We start from the raw sequence: 18,349 nt of genomic DNA on the forward strand, positions 1-18,349 counted from the left end.
GGGGGTTTGTCTGCAGGGTGGTGATCTCGCGGACTTTTCCACACAGACTTCTTGGCCCTTGTTAGATTAAACAAACCAAACTCTTTCCTGTCCAGGGCAAGACTTTTCTTCCTCCAGTCATACCAGTAACTCTCCTTTGCCGTGGTTCTTGTTGGGGAAGCGAGGACCGAGGACCGTTTGTTCAGTGTTAAAATTTTATTGCGGTGTCACACCCCAACTGCCCGCCTTTGTGTTGCTTTGTAAGGTGGCAGTGCGCTGGCCAGTTTATTTTGGAAAAGTTTGCTCCTGAAACACTCCGGGGTTCCTTTCAGCGACGTTGCTTCTGGCCGCCCCCCGGGCACTGGCGCGCTGCCCCAAGCCCAGCTCCGTGGGCGATTTGTTTCGACATTGGTCACGCAGGGTCCTACAGGAACGGCACGTCCTCCTTGAAATGCCAAACCCTGAAACACCGTGGGGCCTGGCTGTGGAGCACAGACTTGGGGAGCGAGGGGCTACTTGTGCCGGTCAGTGTCCCTAAAATGGGGGTATTGCCTAGCGGGGGGGGGGATGGGGTATGGGGGGAGATGGGGATGGGGGGATGCACAAAGCCACCGCTCCCCTGCGCTGTTGTGGCCGTGTCACTTCAACCTGCGCCGCGCCGGCTCCGCTTCTGCGGCCGATTCTCCGTCTGGGAGCTGCCCCCCTCACCCCGCATCGCTGTCGGTCCCCCGCGGCGCCGCTGCCGTCACGTGACTGGCTCCGTGCCGGTGTAACGGGCGGGCGGGTCCCAGGGAGCAGCAACAACCCGGGGCTCACCCGCCATCAGGGGCGGCCCTGCGGCTGCCGTGCGGCTGGCGGCTGGGCCGCGGCTCGGCCTCGCTGTTTGCCAGCGGCCAGGCAGAGCGCGGCCGGTAATTCATGGATTAACGCCCGTCCCGCCGGGGATGGGTCCCGGCCCGACCCCGCGCGAGCCGCCCGCTGACGTCATAAACCGGCGCGGCGACGGAAGTGGTGCGTGAGGCCGGCGCTGCTCGTCCCAGGCTCCGGTAGCGGCGGCGGTGAGTGGGCCCGGCCGAGGTGGTGGTGGGGGGGGACCCGGTGGGGGCCGCCCGCCCCCCCCCCCCATGCCCTGCTCCCCGCTCTCCTTCAGCGCGGCGGCTCTCGGGGGCGGCGCGGGGCTGAGGGGAGCGGCGCAGGGGCGGGGCGGAGGCGCGGCCCCGGTGGCAGCGCCTGTGAGGGGAGCGGGGCCCGCAGGGCTGGGCCGGGGCGGGCGAGCGGGCCCGGGGGGGGCCTGCGGGGCTGGGGGGACCGGTCTGCGGGGCCCCTGGCGTGTCCGGCCGCCCTGCCCCCCCCTCGGCGGTGGGCCCCGGCCCCCTGTGCTGCCGGCGGGCGGCCCGTGGGGCTGGAGCGGGGCCCTGGGCCCGCAGCCGGGCTCTGTGCCCCCGGGGCGGGACAGGCCAGGCCAGGCCGCCCTCAGGGGAGTCCCGCTCCACTTTGCCTGGAGATGGTCTGTCAGGTGTTTGTCTGTATGTGAAAACGCATAAAAGATAACGTGGCTGCCATGGAATGTGTGGTTTCATTAATGCCCCGTTCTTTTTCAGAGTTGTTGTTTATTTGTAACTCAAATGGGTGATGAAAAGGATTCTTGGAAAGTGAAAACTTTAGATGAAATTCTTCAAGAAAAAAAACGAAGGAAGGAGCAAGAAGAGAAGGCAGAGATAAAACGCATGAAAAATGTAAGCTACTCTTCGGGAAGCGAGTATTTCTAATGAAACCTGAGGAGCTCCAGTGCTTATAGCCTCTGTTTCTGAGAACGAGACTGCCTGCCCTGCCCACGGCATTCCTCTGCGCTCTCGCACGTGTCTTGTGTGTGGTGTGGTCTGTGATTCCAGAGTTTGACAAAAACACTGTGCTCTGCTGAGATCTCACTGGCCTCACGTTGCAGCCTGTGCTTTGTTTCATAGTTATTGGTTAGAAAAGGTAGAGAAATGGATGTAACCGGAAGCTGCAGTTAAGTAACAGCCTTTCAAAGATTTTATAAAAGAGTGGGCTTAAGTAATTATGCTTGAGTAACTTCTGTGTTACTACTTGGTTTTGTACAGCTGTATACATAGTAATATGCTTTTTGAAAAACAATAGTCAACGGATACTCCTTAATCGTGGTTTAATTTTGCTTAGTTACATTGAATTTACAAAAATTCAGCTTTAGTTGCAATCAAACTGTATTTGGCTGCTTACAGCTGTGAAATCTCTGCATCATAAGTTAGTGTGCCTTCCTGGTGCAACCAGTTGAGGATGGCTTTTGAGCCAGGAATGGAAGAGTTGAGTACTATTTACATTCTTTCGTTTTGTGACATAAAAATTAATTGCGTTTTGATTTCGCCCTTTCTTGTGTTTCCGTCGCAGTCAGATGATAGGGATTCAAAGCGGGATTCTCTTGAAGAGGGGGAGCTGAGAGATCATCGCATGGAAATAACAATCAGAAATTCACCTTACAGGAGGGAAGACTCTATGGAAGACAGGTGAGAATAAGAGAATAACCTTGTTAGCTTAGGAAGAGTTACTGAACTGAACCTTCAGAATTACTGAGAAGAGGGTTTAAAAATACTTGAAAGGGAAAAGTTTAACTTCTTTAGCCTGCAGATGTGTCATCTGCTGGAAGAGCATGTGAGGGTATTGGTTAAGGCTTAACAGTGTTCTGGTTTTGCTCGCTACCTAGGAATAAACCACTTTGCTCAAGATGCAGTTAAAGCAGGCCTGCTAAGTTCTCTTCGATGCTTAATTCATCCTCGGTTTGCTTGTGTATTACAAGTGTTTATAATAATAGCTCTCACCTGCGTGACTGTGATTTTCTGTAATGTGCTGTTACTGGCTTGTTTCAGGGGTAATATGGAAATGAGGTTTAATCTAAATAAAATAGGAAAAAAAGCATTCTTTTCAAAGTGGAGAAAAGAGGAAGTAACATACAGGTTGTTTGACAGTACACGTAACCTTCCTGAGTTTCTTCATTTGTCTTGTATTTTAGAGGAGAAGAAGATGATTCCTTGGCTATAAAACCACCACAGCAAATGTCACGGAAAGAAAAAACCCATCACAGAAAAGATGAGAAGAGGAAAGAGAAACGTAGACATCGTAGTCATTCAGCAGAAGGTGGTTGTTACTACATTTGAGTAACATTTCTGGTAGCTTCTCAAGGTGAAGCCCAATGTAGAGAGTGAAATAATACCTGTGGACTAAAGAAAATGTGTCAGGTGGATCAGACAGAGAAATGGAAACTTTTGTTACTTCTTTGATTATGTTTAATGCCCTTACGGGAGTGACAAGGGTGTATACGTGTTTGAGAGGACAGTGATTACTTTGGGACAGGGACACAGAATCTACTTTTACTCTTTGAAGTCTGTTAAGCGTATGGGCTTCACTGAGTGGGTGGGCTGAGCTATGATCTTTGTACCTGACTGTAAGGGAAAAAATACCCTTTCTAGAAACATTCATGTTGTATTCCTGTTGCTAACAGCCTTTTTCTATTTTAAGGCAAGTATTTGTGTAAGATGTTATGATTCTTTAATTTTCCAACACCCTTTCAGATCAGGATTTTTCCGTTAAGAAAATATTAGAGAACATGAAAATAGGTTACCTTTCTAATTTTGCTTTTTAAAAATAGGAGCACTAAGTATTTTGAAGAGTAACACTCCAAAATTTTTGTTTGTTTAGGGAAACATGCCAGAGTGAAAGAGAAAGAACGGGAACATGAGCGTAGGAAGAGACATAGAGAAGAGCAGGATAAAGCCCGTCGTGAATGGGAAAGACAGAAACGGAGAGAAATGGCAAGGGAGCATTCCAGGAGGGAGAGGTACATCCATGCCTCCCTCCTCTGTGACAAACCAGCAGAGATGAACAGCTTCCTCCTCTAAGTCTCTCTAACCTTTCATTGTTCTGAAATGACAAAAAAATTCAGAGCAGAAGCTTGTAAGGTCTGATGCCAGTGCCACGTTCCTATGAATGTGTTGTCTAACAAAAATTTGTTCTTGACTTTAATTACCTTTGTAAGTGGCTTCATTGCAACAGATAATTCTAGGTGATCTAATTGCCAGTGTTTTACTATTAATGAAGAAAAAAAAAAAAAGGGTGAACCAGATTTGCATAGTATCGGGATTTATTAACTGAATTTGTTTAATTTCTGTTTAAATCCTGATAAATGTGCAGAAGCTTGTGTGTTTTAGAGCTCGTCGTCTTTGTCTTTGAAATGCCGATCAGCTGGAAAGCTGTGTCTGTTTTTGATGTGCAGTCGTGGTATTGTTGCTGATGAAAGGGAATGGCCCTATAGTTTGTTGCAGCAGAACAGTTTTCCTTTACTTCATAAGCTGAATGTGTAGAGAACTGTAATGTAACAAAAACTAATTCTTTCCTAGAGATCGTCTGGAGCAACTTGAACGAGAACGAGAGAGAAAAATCAGAGAGCAGCAAAAAGAACAAAGGGAGCAAAAAGAACGAGAAAGGCGAGCTGAAGAAAGGCGTAAGGAGCGGGAAGCCAGAAGAGAAGGTAAATGTTGTTTGGGCTCGCTATCTGCTGACACAGTGGTGGTATGGAGATACAGAAAGCGTTTGTTACTTGGGTCAGTGCCAGAATGTAAAAAAAATGAAAGGGTGGGATGACGACTTCTATGTCCAGAGGGAAAAAAAACAAATCTGTTAAGTTGTACACAGGGAAATAAAACAATGTCATATGCCTTAAATGTCACGGCATATCAATTAGTCACTAAGTCTTTCTTTGCCTCTCTCCATTAGTCGGGTTTCCTATAGAAACAAGATTCATGTAGTTGACATTGTCTCTATGTGTGCGTGTGTGTGTATCCCTCATGATCCCTGTTGTTTCTGAACTCTTTGGCTGAGTCTAACACAATTTCATAGAGATTGAAGTCTCAAAATAAAATGTTTTAAGGATTTGGGGAAATAAATTGCAAAGGCAGGGAGAGGCATCGTGGAAATGCTCCAGCCATGAAAAAGACTGTAGTGGGAATCAAGCGGGGAAGATCTGCAACTTAAATTTAAACTAACTTCTGCACGTGAACCCTCAGGTTGCATAGCATATCAGATACTTGCAATCTTAAGTTCAGATCACTTTTGGTTAAAGGATCTCTGTCAGAGGTAAAAATCAGGGCCCATTCGTGTGATCAGGCGAGGAAGATTGTTCAAGAGTAGCAGAAGCCACCATATTTATAGCTGTTCTTTCTAGTTCAGCTCATACCAAACAGCTCCTTTTTGTCTATCCTAGCCTTTCATTTTAGTTACTTTTGTTGCTCTAAATGTTCTGTCAGCTCCTTCTAAACCTGATCTGGTTTTATTCTTTTATCTATCTTCCTGGTCTGTCTGCTTCTCTCTCTCTCTCTCTGGCATTGAAGCCTTAGTTTCAGGCTGTTTACTGTGGAATATGTAGGGCATCTTGCTTCTGTTTCCCAAGTATGGCAGCACCTTTCTCAAAGTAGTACAAGCCCGTTTTTTATTATGTACGAGGCAAATTGTAGTCCTTTATTCTCCTAGGTACAGTTAGGTTCCACTTCCACTCTTCCCTACTACCCTCTAGTTTGTAAGGAAAACCGAAAATATGCAAAGCAGATGTTTGTGGCAGGCAGAAGTATTCTAATTAGGGCAGGGAGCTGTAACAATTTCTTCCGATTTTGTTTTCACTAGTTTCTGCACACCATAGAACAGTGAGGGAAGAATATGGAGACAAAGTAAAAATGAGACCCTGGAGTCGCAGCCCATTACGACAGCAGAGGGACAAGCTTGAGCAAGGAGAGAGCAGGAAACCAGGTAGCATTTGCCACTTTACAATGTCTTTGCCTGGGGGCTAGGAGGAGCTGCTCTGGGGTAGTGTCTTAATTTTTAGCGGTAAACATATATCCCTGGTACTCTTGTTGAAAGTGTTATATCTTCAGCCATATGTGTAATAGTATATTCAGCCATAGCGGCATAACCCTGGAATATTCATCAATATGTACATACTTACTGTTTTTCTAAAGCAATGCTGGTTTTTCCGGTAATTGTGCAAGTGACAAATAGAATTAATCTTTCCTTTGCAGTAGGAGGAGTGGTAATTTTAAAAGTTTCTAAGTGAGTTACTTCATTCAGTGATGAAAGAAGCAGCTGACTGAATTTTTAAATTTTGCTAGTTTAATGCCCTCACAGATTAAAAAGGGATTCTTTACACTAGCTCCAGCTGGATTTATTCTTAGGAACTAAGTTAGCTTGAAAGGTTACCTTACAGGGATCAATATAGTTTAAGCATCACTGATACTGTCATCTTGTAGAAGAAAATAAATACTCAAGGCAGTATTGTGGTGAGATGGTGAATTTTGTTTTCTAAGCCTGAAAACGGTCCTTCCCGTGCCTACAAGGTCCTAACCGCGAGCAGAGAATTCACACAATCGATGTAAAAGCGGTTAAAGAAAAGCTCTGGCTGCCTTATTAACGTGTGTGGCTGTAAAAACAAGCATAACTATTTCAAGTAAGCTGATTGCAGAATGTAATCAGCTGAAATTCCAGGGGGAGGCAGGCACTAAGTCCTTCAAAGCGACTGTCTTAACTGATTAACGGTTCTTTGCATGTGCTAGTTCATGGTCATCCAGAGGGACTGCGTTAGAATCGTAAGCGCTGTATGTACACATGATAGTGAGGCTGTGTCGTGGCGATACTTGTTACCATGATACTTTTTTTTTTTTTAAATTAATATTAGAGGGGCTTAGGCATATATCATGCTTAAAAAGAAAAGGTTAATATTCCACCGTTTTGGCTGTTGATCCTGCACCACTGCAGTTCAGAAAAACTGTCTGTCTTTTGAGCAGAGTAAAGTTTTTTTTTTTTTTCAGTAACATGGAAACAGTGTTATATACGGAATGTTCAGCACCAATCTGATGGCCAGGTGAAGTGAAGCGGTTACCTGGGCGTTCAGAGTCATTTATGAGTAGAAGTGATACTCAGTCAGCACCCTGTTTTTAATTTTTGTGGTCTCAACAGTCAAAGAAGAGAAACCAGAAGAGAGAGATCCTCTTTCAGACCTGCAAGACATCAGTGACAGTGAGAGAAAAACCAGCTCGGCAGAGTCCTCATCAGGTGATTAAGTGGAATTTAGTAGATGTAATTAATTGTACGGTTGTCTGTTGAGGAAACACTGTTGTTGGAGCGTGTGCCTACTTAGTTCTGTGTTTGATTGTTCCTGAACAGAATCTGGATCAGGCTCGGAAGAGGAGGAGGAAGAGTCTAGCAGTGAAGGTTCTGAGGAAGAGGGAGAGGAAGAGGAGGAGGAGGAGGAGACGGGGAGCAATTCTGAGGAAGTGTCTGAGCAGTCAGCTGGTGAGTCTGGTCCTAAAGCAGGGCCTAGAACGGTGTGTTGCGATTTTCTTTGTTTCTCATTCTGTATTGTTTTGTTTGAACATTCTCCTTTTCTCTTAGTCTAGGATAGGCTGAGACCTCACAGGTCAAGATAACTAAAAAGAAAAAAAACAAGTACAAGTCATATTCTGTCCTTTTATATAGAGGTAATACCCATTATTCGTCTAAGATGCCAGATTAGAAAACTGAAAGCCATTTTTGTCTTCCTAAATGGTGTAAGGCTAACAGTTTAAGTCATTCCATAACATAACGAATATTCTGCAGAGAACAATTCTGCACTGATTTGGGGGGCGTGTGTGTGAAATACAAATGTATCTGTCATTTTGAATTATTTTCAGTTGCAAATTTCAGATTTTTTTTTTCATGCCAGTACAAGTAAATGTATGTCAGAAAGGGTTAGTAAAAACATCTACTTACAGCTGTTCTAATTAGTTAGTAAAGGAAAGGCGCAAAAGCATGCTTTGATGGCTGGGTGGTGTTTTTTTAAAAAAAATCAATTATAGTTAATAAGCATAACTTCAATTATGAACAGATAGTCATATGTTTCCCGACTTAATTTATTCACCTGCCCCCATCCCCAAATTCCAGATAATTGGTAAGAATTGTGTTCCCTGTTGGAAGCTGAAAGGTGCAGTTTTGAATTAGGGGAAGCATTTGCTTTCTGACCGAAACAAGCTCACTAACTAGATAGTGAAGAAGGTAAAGAAGGCCTGGCAAGTTAGAAAAGCATTTCCGTAGTGATCTGCCTGACAAGGGACTGCAGGAGTGTTGACTTTATACAGCTGAACTTGATTCTGTTTTGCAGAAGAGGTGAGCGAAGAAGAAATGAGTGAAGAGGAGGAACGGGAGAATGGAAACCACATCCCAGTTGGTACAATGCAAATACTGAATATTTAAAGAAGTGTTTGGCTGAATTTTTGCAGCCTAATAAATCTGTTTCTCAAATATTTAAAAATATTTTTAAAGTATTTCTTGTGGCAATTTTGCCATCATTCTAAAATACCCCATATTTGGCATTTTGGGGCCATTCTCATGTCAGAATCAGAAATTCCTTGATGTCTGTTCCAAGGTCTGTGTTTAGAGGAAACCAGATGCTAGTCGAACGAGCTGATGTTTCCTTCTTTTTCATTTTGGGTCTCTTATCCTGTCCTCTCCTCAAAAACTTTGCAATCAGAATGAGATCTTCTGGGTCACTTTCCTCTTTCATTCCGTTAGGGTAAAGATTTATTTTTCTGACATGCGATATTTAATGCTGGAGATCGTATGTACACGACTGTAAACCGGTTCTTGACAGCATCATCTGTGCAAGGAGGAGGAATCGGGCTTCTCGTTGGTCTGTACTGACACAGTACCGTAAGCTGTGTGAGCTGCACACCCGCCTCCTGTAGTGCTCAGGCTTTCCCTACCCTTTGTCTAAAGCTGAACTTCCTTGTTCCAAACGGCTCCCTCTTTCCGTGACTGATTCTGACTTTTAAAGTTACAGAGTCGAGGTTTGACCGAGATTCGGCGGGAAGCGAAGTAGAAGAGGAAGAAGTGGGGGAGGGCACCCCTCATTCCAATGCCATGACGGAAGGGGACTATATTCCTGACTCACCAGCCTCCTCCCCCATTGAACTGAAGCAAGAGCTGCCCAAGTACCTTCCTGCGCTTCAGGTAGAGGATCGCTTAAAGGATCCTTGGGAATACCGTGGGTGCACGGATTTCCTTAGCTGCTTGCTTAACACCGTGAACACGCATTTGAGCATGAGGGAGTATATGGGCAGAATACACTTTGCTGACTCAACGTCACAAAATTACACATTTATGTGTGAAATGCTGCTGTCTTGCATTTGATGAGGCAAAAATGTGCACGGAGCACACATCTTTTAGATACAGAGGATGTTATAATACTTTTGATACTCTGGTATCTTAGTATTGCTGTCTGAAGATACGTACTTGTGAGAGAAAAGTTCTGTTAACGTGCATAGAAACTGGTGGGGGGTTATTCTTTTTGTAGCCAATGGAAAAGTGTAGAAATATGAAGAGAGGAAGCATATTTTTGTTAATTGAACTATGTGAAAGTATCAGTGTAAGGTGCTGAGTTGCCACCTTTGCCGTTGTGGCAGAAATCTCTTTACTCTGTGCAAAAGGGAACGAGTGAAGACTTAACGAAATAATGCAGTTAGGCTACTAAAACACAGACAATGTCCAGGATTCCTTTAGAGATCCAAGTAGGAAAAAAAAAAAACTACCAAAGATACCATTCTCACGTGGCGTAGCCGTATTGTTGAATTTGTTTGGTAAATTTTAATTATCCCGGTGAAGTTGCTGAGGTTTACCATATGTCTTCTCAGAAACAAGCAGCGAAACCCTCCCCCAGATGCTGGAGAAGTAAATGTTGTCCGTCTGTCTGTTTTTTCAGGGGTGTCGTAGCGTGGAGGAATTTCAGTGTCTGAACAGGATTGAAGAAGGAACGTACGGTGTAGTGTACAGAGCAAAAGACAAGAAGACTGGTTAGTATAAGTGGTAGCCGATTATTATCTGCACTCTATTTAAGGCTGCAGTTGTATGCGAATTCTGGGTCTGAGTTTTTCATTGATGAACAAAAATCTGTCTAAAATACTTCCTTCTTTACGAAGAATAATTCTGCTTTTTTGTAGGGGGTGGGCTTTGACACAGGGCTTCACTTGCAGCTCTTGGTGTTCAGCAGTAATCCCTATATTGGCTGTGCTGGTGGAGAACAATTAAAACACTTTCAGTTTTTGGCTCCAAAGGCAGTTACTTCTGGCTCAAGATCTGCTGTAGGTAGTTACCAGGTTGGAAGTTTTCAAAATTTGATATAAACATTCCACCAGGCGTCACTGTAAGCGCAACTCCTGATTAAAGCAGCAGTTGGTGTGCAGTGAGTCTATACTGCAGTGTTTTGTTGTAGAAAGAAATGTCAGTCTTCATTTTTAAAGCTCCTTCTCAACAAACTGCTGCTTTGCATGTACAAGTGTATTTATCTTTTTAAAACTTGGTCTCTTTGCTTATCTGGTTTGTAACGGCAAGCGTCTTGAAGAAATTACTGCATTTTCTACGAGTGGTGCAAGAGCCAACCATAAGGTCGTTTATATGTTCTTCTTCCATGGCGATTCCTCAAGTTAAAGAAATATTTGGTAGTTTAACAAAAATAGTGATATTAGTGCAGCACACTTTTTTTTTTTTTTTCTTTTTTTTTTTTTCCTGGAAAAAGATAAGGTACAGCAAGATACGATCTGCTCTTTTGGCTCTGACCTTGGTTTCCCTGTAGTGTTGCCGTCACTAGTGATGCATTCCTTTTTAGCAAGCTGGTCATTTTCAAAGCGAACTGTAACGCAGTAAATTAAATATCTGCAATTTTAAATTGAGTTGGCAGATGGCGAAGAGAGCTTGTAAAAAGAACTATGCTCCAAAGCAGACCTTGACAGAAAATAGAGTTATTCTCAGGTTCCAACTGACAAGCTGTGATTTTGGTGACAGGTTTAATGTTCTGGATGCCTTGGCTCCTCTCTTTATTTTAGAATAATGTGCCCAGTTGGTCTCCTGTGGCGAGTGGAAGTATACAGCTGGCGTCGTGCTCTCTCTGAGTTCACTTGTTTACTCAACAACTACCATGAGCTCATTTTCCTTTTCCTTCTCTGTCTTGGGGCCCACTCTGAGAATGACATAACCATTATTCTCCACAATATCTTCCAAACCCAGATGTATTTAAATCATTCCCTTCAGTAATGTTTTAAATGGCGTCTTGGTTTCCAGTCGGGTCTTTAAACAGAGGTGAATTGCGTTTGAGGCATTCCTGTCTGCTGTTTTACCTGCCCAGCTGTGGCGAGGGGGTTAGAGTTAAATGCATTTTTCTTTAGTTTCTTTCCAGAGGAGTTATACTGGAATACACTGAAATTCATAGTGCAGCTTTTGGATTGTTGTTTTGGATTTCCTTCTTTAAACTTGGAGATCTTGTGGTGGTGGTGTTTTTTGGCTTTACTTTATTAATGTGAGACTGGCGCTGCTTCTTGGTTCAACATAACATCTTGAATAATGGTGTCCATTCAAATAAATTAGTGACAGAACACCGGGGGACCTCTTCACGTGCATTTTATTAGCTGTGTGATGGGAGATCTGGAGTTAATTCTGTTTTCTTTGCAGATGAAATTGTGGCTCTGAAGCGACTGAAAATGGAAAAGGAAAAGGAAGGCTTTCCCATTACTTCTCTGAGAGAAATAAATACTATTCTGAAAGCACAACATCTAAATATTGTCACTGTCAGAGTAAGGCCACAGTCTTCTATTTCAGACGTATTTTTGTTCTTGAAATATTGCCTCTTGGCTTTTAGAATGCCTTATGAAAATGTTAGCATTTGTAGCAGAGCTTGTTTCTGTAAACAGCTGTATACTACCCATAAAACTATACAGACATTACCTGTCTCCACATAATCTCATATTTTGCAAAAATGAGCTGTTTGTTGGGGGTATTTTATAGAATAAAGATATTTTTCTATGGATTTTGTGACCCATGGCAGGCGCCATTTATCCTTTTGCCAGTAGATTTCTAAAATGCATTTTTGCATGCTTTTTAAATACCGTGTGCTTGTTTTGATCATTTGTTTCTGTGTTTTAGGAGATTGTTGTAGGTAGCAATATGGATAAAATCTATATCGTAATGAACTACGTAGAACATGATCTCAAGAGTCTGATGGAAACAATGAAGCAACCGTTTCTACCAGGTACTGTTTGCCATAGTCTCTTACAGATCTCAGAACTGCAAAGCTGGCCAAGACAGACCTTGGTGTCTTCGGGCTGTAGTGATGTCAGAGAACTGGTTTTGTTCGGTGACATGTATTGCCTTGGGACATCCTTTGCGTGTTCTTTGGAACAGAGACTTCGCTGCTTTTTCTCTGTTCAGTCTGACTTTTTGAGAGGTGTTAATTTCCGAGCATTACTCGGATGCATTCCAGCTATCCAAATTAATTTTGCTTTATTGGCAGCTCTGTGGGTTTAACTGCTCTCGTTTTGTGACATGTTTTTATGGTGCAGTCTGTCCCCTGCTTTTAAGTTGACATCCCTTTCTTCTCCCTGCCCCTTTCTGGATTCTCCAAACAAAAAAAAAAAAATAAAGATTTATTCTCTTAAATGCATTTGGCTTCTTTTTATCGTTTCAGGTGAAGTGAAAACCTTGATGATTCAGTTACTGCGAGGAGTTAAGCATCTTCACGACAACTGGATACTTCACCGAGACTTGAAAACGTCCAACCTGTTGCTCAGTCATTCAGGCATTTTAAAAGTAAGAATTACATGAAATTTACTTATGAAAAAGTTTGGATTGCAGAATTGCACTTGCCTTACAGCTGTGCCAGGAGCTCGATGGAACGTTCTGCTGCAGCTGTAAGGTTTACGCTAGGATGTGATCAGTAAGAGTGGGCTAGTGGATACTGAATTCCTTACAGCGGGACTACACTGAGCAGTGTTCTCTTCTTGGTGGTGCAGCAAACCAGAAGCGTGACAGTGGCATTTACTTTTTCTGTATCAGCCTCACAATGTTTGAACCGGGATTGTTGCTCTTTCAACCTGAGAGATTGTGAGGCTTAATGGAGAATATAAATCTCTGTGGTATCGCTGAACTGTGCAGTTACTGGTGGAGGTGGAGATTTTCTTTACAAAGAAAAAGTCTTTGAAGTTGCACGCTTTAAAAATCTCACCTTTCACTGACAACTGCAAAGTTGAAGTCAGCTTCTGCTGTTGTTGGGCTTTATTTTCCCCCTGCCCTATAAACTTTCTGTCAAGGTGATCAATAATGGGAGCTCGTTACTTGGCCTCAAGAAGTCAAAAAAAAAACATTTTTCCCTTCAGTGGGAAACCAAAGGCAGGCCCACGAGAAACGGCGTGCTCCACGTGGCTGTTGTTGAAGGTGGAAGCCATGCGATAGCCAGCGTGGCCCACGCGTGTCGGCACTGACAGCGAACGCTGTGGTCAACGTTGGGAATATTGCTCGTTGCCAACTTTTCATTTAGGTTGGAGATTTTGGACTCGCCCGAGAATATGGATCCCCGCTGAAGCCTTACACGCCCGTGGTGGTGACGCTTTGGTACAGGGCTCCAGAGCTGTTGCTTGGAGCTAAGGTATGTTTCTCCTTGTTCGTCTGGCTGCTGGAGGAATGACTCTCCACACTAACCTGTATGAGTATGCTTGATTCTCTTGTTTTGATTCAGAGATGGAAATTCTGAACCTTCAGCATGATCTTTTCTAGTAACACAGCTAAAAAGGTCCCGTCTTCCACAGAGGGAAGGTGGGTGGGTGATGGATCAAGTGTTCCTCCTTTGGGATGCTGATGTAGTAGTGCCACTGCACTTCTTACGGATAAGTGCAAACTGTCACTGTCATCTTAGGCAGCTGGATTTTTCTTTTAACCTTAGTCAAAAATTTGTGACATCTGAGAGCAGAACAAGGTACTAGCAACACTCTGGCAACGTTCCCTACTGGTTACTTGTTTCCTAACTGAAATCTGGATGCAATCAGGAGCATTCTGTAGGGCTCCAGTGACAAGAACCATACCAGTAAAAAAATGCTGCGCTACCACCAAAAAAATGGCTGCAAAAGTAAAAGAAGCCCTATGCTATCTTTCAAAGGTGTTCTTGGAGCAGCAGTGGCTACATTTAAGAAAAGAGGTGTACCATGGAGAGCAGGTTTGGTACCCATAACCTGAGATTATTGTTGTAGCAAAAGAAGGGCCAAGGATCTGTGTGAAAGAGAGTGCAAGGTCGAGTGCTTTGCTAGTTTGTGCTGCTCTGTGAGTGAAAAAGAATGGCAGCGTTGTGGAGGCTTCGTTTCATCCTGTAGTATTTGTGTGTATGGGTATTACTCGTCATTCACTGCAATTTTAACTTCTAAATAAATACAGTTGAGACCTTGGGTGTTGGAGTGATCAGATGTGTTCTGTTCAGAATGGTAGAATCCTTAAAAAAAAAAAATTAAACACAAACCAAACCCTCAAATAAAACCCCAGACTGGAAGAACAACACACCCCATGCTCACCTCCCCCAGACAACTCGGTGTGAGTATCTTACTGGTTCTATAAGGTATATTTCTTCTTTTCAGGAATATTCGACGGCGATAGACATGTGGTCCGTAGGGTGTATATTTGGAGAGCTGCTAACGCAGAAACCGCTGTTCCCAGGGAAGTCAGAAATTGACCAGATTAACAAAGTTTTTAAGGTAATATTTTTAACACCTTTGGATTCTGACTGGTTTTAAAGCCAGGTAATTAGAGCAGTAAGAAACTGAAAGCGCTTGTTGCTCTTTGACAGAGATTCAGCCTTAATAAAGGGCTTACTACTCTTGTTTTACAATACTTACAGTAGGCTAAGACCATGATTTGTGTTTTGTCTGTTTTCTCAATGCTTACCAACTCCTGTAGCTACATAATGAGTAAGCAGAAGAGTTACGCTCTAGAATGAGTTTATTAAGGAGATGTTTTAATTTACAGGATCTGGGTACTCCAAGCGAAAAAATCTGGCCTGGTTACAATGAGCTGCCAGCAGTAAAGAAGATGACGTTCACGGAATATCCCTATAACAACCTACGCAAGAGATTTGGAGCCCTCCTCTCTGATCAGGGGTTTGATCTGATGAACAAGTAGGTGCTAGCTGCGCGCCTGTCCCTGGAAAAGCTGTTCACATGCTGTGGTACTGGTGGAAAATGACGTGTAGTGAAGCATGGTATTTCAGTGCATTTAACCTGGTCAAAATATGCCTGATGTCTTGGAAGTTTCTGTGACATTCCTTGCAATACTATTCCTCACTCTCCCAACAGCTTTATTCAGTGTGCCACGCTCTTAACACCTGCTGTTAAACCTCAGTCCAAGGTTGTTCTCGCACACCTATATCCAAGAAGAACAAAAAAGGTTTTAGTAGTAGTTTTAGCTCATTCATGTCATGTGTAATTACGTGGCGAGTCAGCTATCATGTGTTCTGCTGATGGATCTTATTAAAACAATTAAGTTGCAATTGAAAACAGTAGTATATTCTAGAGATCATATTAAAGAATTAGGAAAACAGCAATCTTGGAGGTTTTCCTAGGTTTTCAAAGTTTGCAAGCTCGGTCACATTGGATGTTCTGGCAGTCCTTTTAACGAACTCTGCTGGTGAATTCTGATCGCATTCCGATTAATTTTTCTTTAAAAGGTGGACAGTGGCTTTGAGAGATTTTTGTTCCCCTCCCTCCCCTAATATTTCCTTTAAATTTTGTGACATGAAGTAGTGGAAAGTGAATTTCGGATCTTACTTAGAACTTGTCTCTGTTAAAAAAATCTAAATTTAAAAAAACATACTTTTTTTAAAAAATAAAAAAAATAATATTTCCAGTTTTTCTAATTTTTAACAGTTATGCTGCTCCAGATTTTTGAGTTGTGAATAATTTATTGGAAGTTAGGTCCAAGCATAACTTGTCTTAATAAAGATAGATATCGCATCAGTGTCATCTGCTTAATTGCTTTGGTTATGACAAGGCTATCGGGCCTTCGTTATTTTGGGTAACAACAACAATACTGTAGTATTTGTGTAGGTCTGGAACTTGCAAAAACACATGAGTAAGTGTACGTTGGTCAGTGGAACTCATTACATGCACAAATCTTGGATATACAAATGTTTATGTAGTCAGGGCCCAATACTGTTTGGTAGGATGGACAGTACAGGAAAACATATTTCTGTATTGTGAAAGGTTTAAAATAATGAAATACAGGTTGTGCAGGTAAGTTACACTATATCCCAGTATTTTGCCGTGTATCAATGTAATCTAAGTTGTCTTCTCTAAAAAGCAAAACAGCGTTGTAAAATACTTTAATTGACCCGTCCTGGGCTGCCTTCTGAGCTGTATCTGACTACCCCAGGGTTCTGAGGTACCTAATGATGTGTGCCGCTGAACAGATCCCTACAAAAGCGGCTTTTGAGATGTAGTTCCAGCTGCGGTTCCTTTAATTAATTACAGGTTCATGTAGGAAGCATGCTTTTCAAATCAGCTAGCTGTGTTAGCTTGCCCAGATGTCAGCAGTCGTACCCATTAATAGAAATCTTTGTTAAAAGTCAAAAAATTCTGCATTGCATTTCTGAAGAATGTATAATTCTGGGACTAAAACTTCTCTTCTTTCTGCCCCTCTGCCTCTTTCCTTCCCTACTTCACTGTCTTCCTAAATTCTTCTCAGCTTTCTGACCTACTACCCAGCCAGAAGAATTACTGCCGAAGATGGTTTGAAGCATGAGTATTTCCGAGAGACTCCCCTGCCGATTGACCCCTCCATGTTTCCCACCTGGCCAGCGAAAAGCGAACAACAAAGGGTGAAACGTGGCACCAGCCCGCGACCACCCGAGGGGGGCCTTGGCTACAGTCAGTTGGTGAGCACAGCTCGTGTTCTCGGGCGGGTCCAAAGCCTGGGTTTGGCAAAGCTCATGTAGGTGGCATCTGTTAAGTCTTCTGGGGCTTGGAAAAAAAGACACGTTGGAAGTCCAGCTTTCCCTCTTCCCTTTGCAAAGGGCAGGGCCAGTTACTGGTGCATTCCCAGAATCACCATTTCCGTACATAACCTGAGAAGGAAATGATGCCTGGTTTTACCACAGTGCAGAACACTTTTTCTGTTGGAAGCGTACGTTGTTTTACACTTTCAGCTACGCTTTTCAAAGCTGCATTATTTATTTTTGCAAAAATCCAACGCCGGGTAAAGTTACGCGCATCTTTGGCTAGGAACAGTCTCCTTTTCCCAGGATTTGGAGAGGAATTCCCAGAAAGGCAAGGCTGGTGTTCCTTCTGGCCGTGGGGCTTGTGCTGCCCATTTTGATGAAAAGCCAGCTGCAAAAGATGCCCTTGGAAGTACAGTATGTTACAGTCCCAGGTGCCTTAATTGTATCAGCCTTGTAGCGCTATTTCCGTGTCTCAGCGTAGCCGAAAGGCACTGCGCAGGTACTGTGCCCTATTTAACAGGTGAAGTAGCCTTTAAGGTTTATTTAGCCTTGATTATTCAGGGTATAGAAATTAACACCGAGGGTACACAGAGTGTGTTTCATCAGACACTCACTAGTTGTACCTCACACTTATTTATACAGTGTGTGTCATGTATTTTTTCATTTCACATGTGCAGTCCAGGTATACAAAGGGAGAATACACCTGAGAGACCTTCAGAATAGAGAACTTTTGAAATAGCAATATTTAAAGGTCACTAATAATGCTCTGCATCAGCCTTAGCTAATGATACAATGAAATCAAACGTTTGTTTTTCATCTCCTAGAGATACTTTATTTTCTTGTTGTTGTTTTAATTTTTGTGTTGGAGAAGTAAACGCATCTGCTTTTACTTCTGTCAGACACTTGCTGACAAATGAATTGTGATTGGTTTTCACAGGGTGACGATGATTTGAAAGACACGGGTTTTCATCTGACCACCACAAATCAAGGAGCATCTGCTGCAGGACCTGGTTTCAGCCTCAAGTTTTAAACTCATGAAAGAGGGGGAGGAGGACGAAAAAAAAAAAAAAACAAAGAGAAAAAAAAAAAAAGGAACTGTTCATGTGAGTGGATATCTGAGTGCCCCAGTTCTGTTCTTCACGTCAGGGAGACTAGATGTTTTTCACAGGCAAAAAGTCAAATGTCATCACAGATTCAAAGGCAAGATCTTGCTGGGTGTGGAGGATAACTGCTGCATTCCATTAGAGGACTGGAATTAACCTGAAAAGCCAAGGATCATTACAAAATTCGACAAAGGAAAACTTGAAGTACAATCCTGGAACAGTTCTCCTGTTTTATTTTTTAGGGTTTGTTTTGTTTTGTTTCCTTGTAAATTTGTAGAATTAAAATACATTTTTATTTGTTTAACAGTGTGAAGGATTTCATTTCTTCACATGCAGGAAACTTGGATGTTGGTGGCATTAAGTCTTCTAGAGTGGAAACTTATTCCCCTCCAATCTGTGCTGGCACTATTACAGCATATTGTCAGCCTGGACAAAC

The 18,349-nt window shown here is 43.0% G+C and overlaps 1 protein-coding gene across 4 annotated transcripts; it reads left to right on the forward strand.

Moving 5' to 3' along the window:
- Window positions 1-665: 665 nt before the first annotated feature.
- LOC308061393 (cyclin-dependent kinase 11B) lies at window positions 666-18,217 on the forward strand. 4 transcript variants are annotated; one of them, XM_080381296.1, is made up of 20 exons: window positions 666-1,037; window positions 1,581-1,715; window positions 2,386-2,501; window positions 3,005-3,129; window positions 3,691-3,829; window positions 4,389-4,519; window positions 5,668-5,790; window positions 6,994-7,089; window positions 7,201-7,329; window positions 8,174-8,239; window positions 8,846-9,021; window positions 9,770-9,860; window positions 11,512-11,633; window positions 11,983-12,088; window positions 12,524-12,645; window positions 13,373-13,480; window positions 14,457-14,573; window positions 14,845-14,993; window positions 16,558-16,747; window positions 17,748-18,217. In XM_080381296.1, exons 2-20 carry the CDS (start codon window positions 1,605-1,607, stop codon window positions 17,838-17,840), a joined length of 2,310 nt encoding a protein of 769 aa, XP_080237422.1. In that variant the 5' UTR covers window positions 666-1,037; window positions 1,581-1,604; the 3' UTR covers window positions 17,841-18,217. The 4 variants fall into 4 exon arrangements, with proteins under 4 accessions (XP_080237422.1, XP_080237421.1, XP_080237423.1 ...); XM_080381295.1 differs by lacking the exon at window positions 666-1,037 and having other exon boundaries at window positions 8,852-9,021; XM_080381297.1 differs by lacking the exons at window positions 666-1,037; window positions 5,668-5,790.
- The last annotated feature ends 132 nt before the right edge of the window (window positions 18,218-18,349 follow it).

The sequence above is a fragment of the Falco punctatus genome (genome assembly GCF_963210335.1).
Source record: "Falco punctatus genome assembly, chromosome: 3".
Lineage (NCBI taxonomy): Eukaryota > Metazoa > Chordata > Aves > Falconiformes > Falconidae > Falco > Falco punctatus.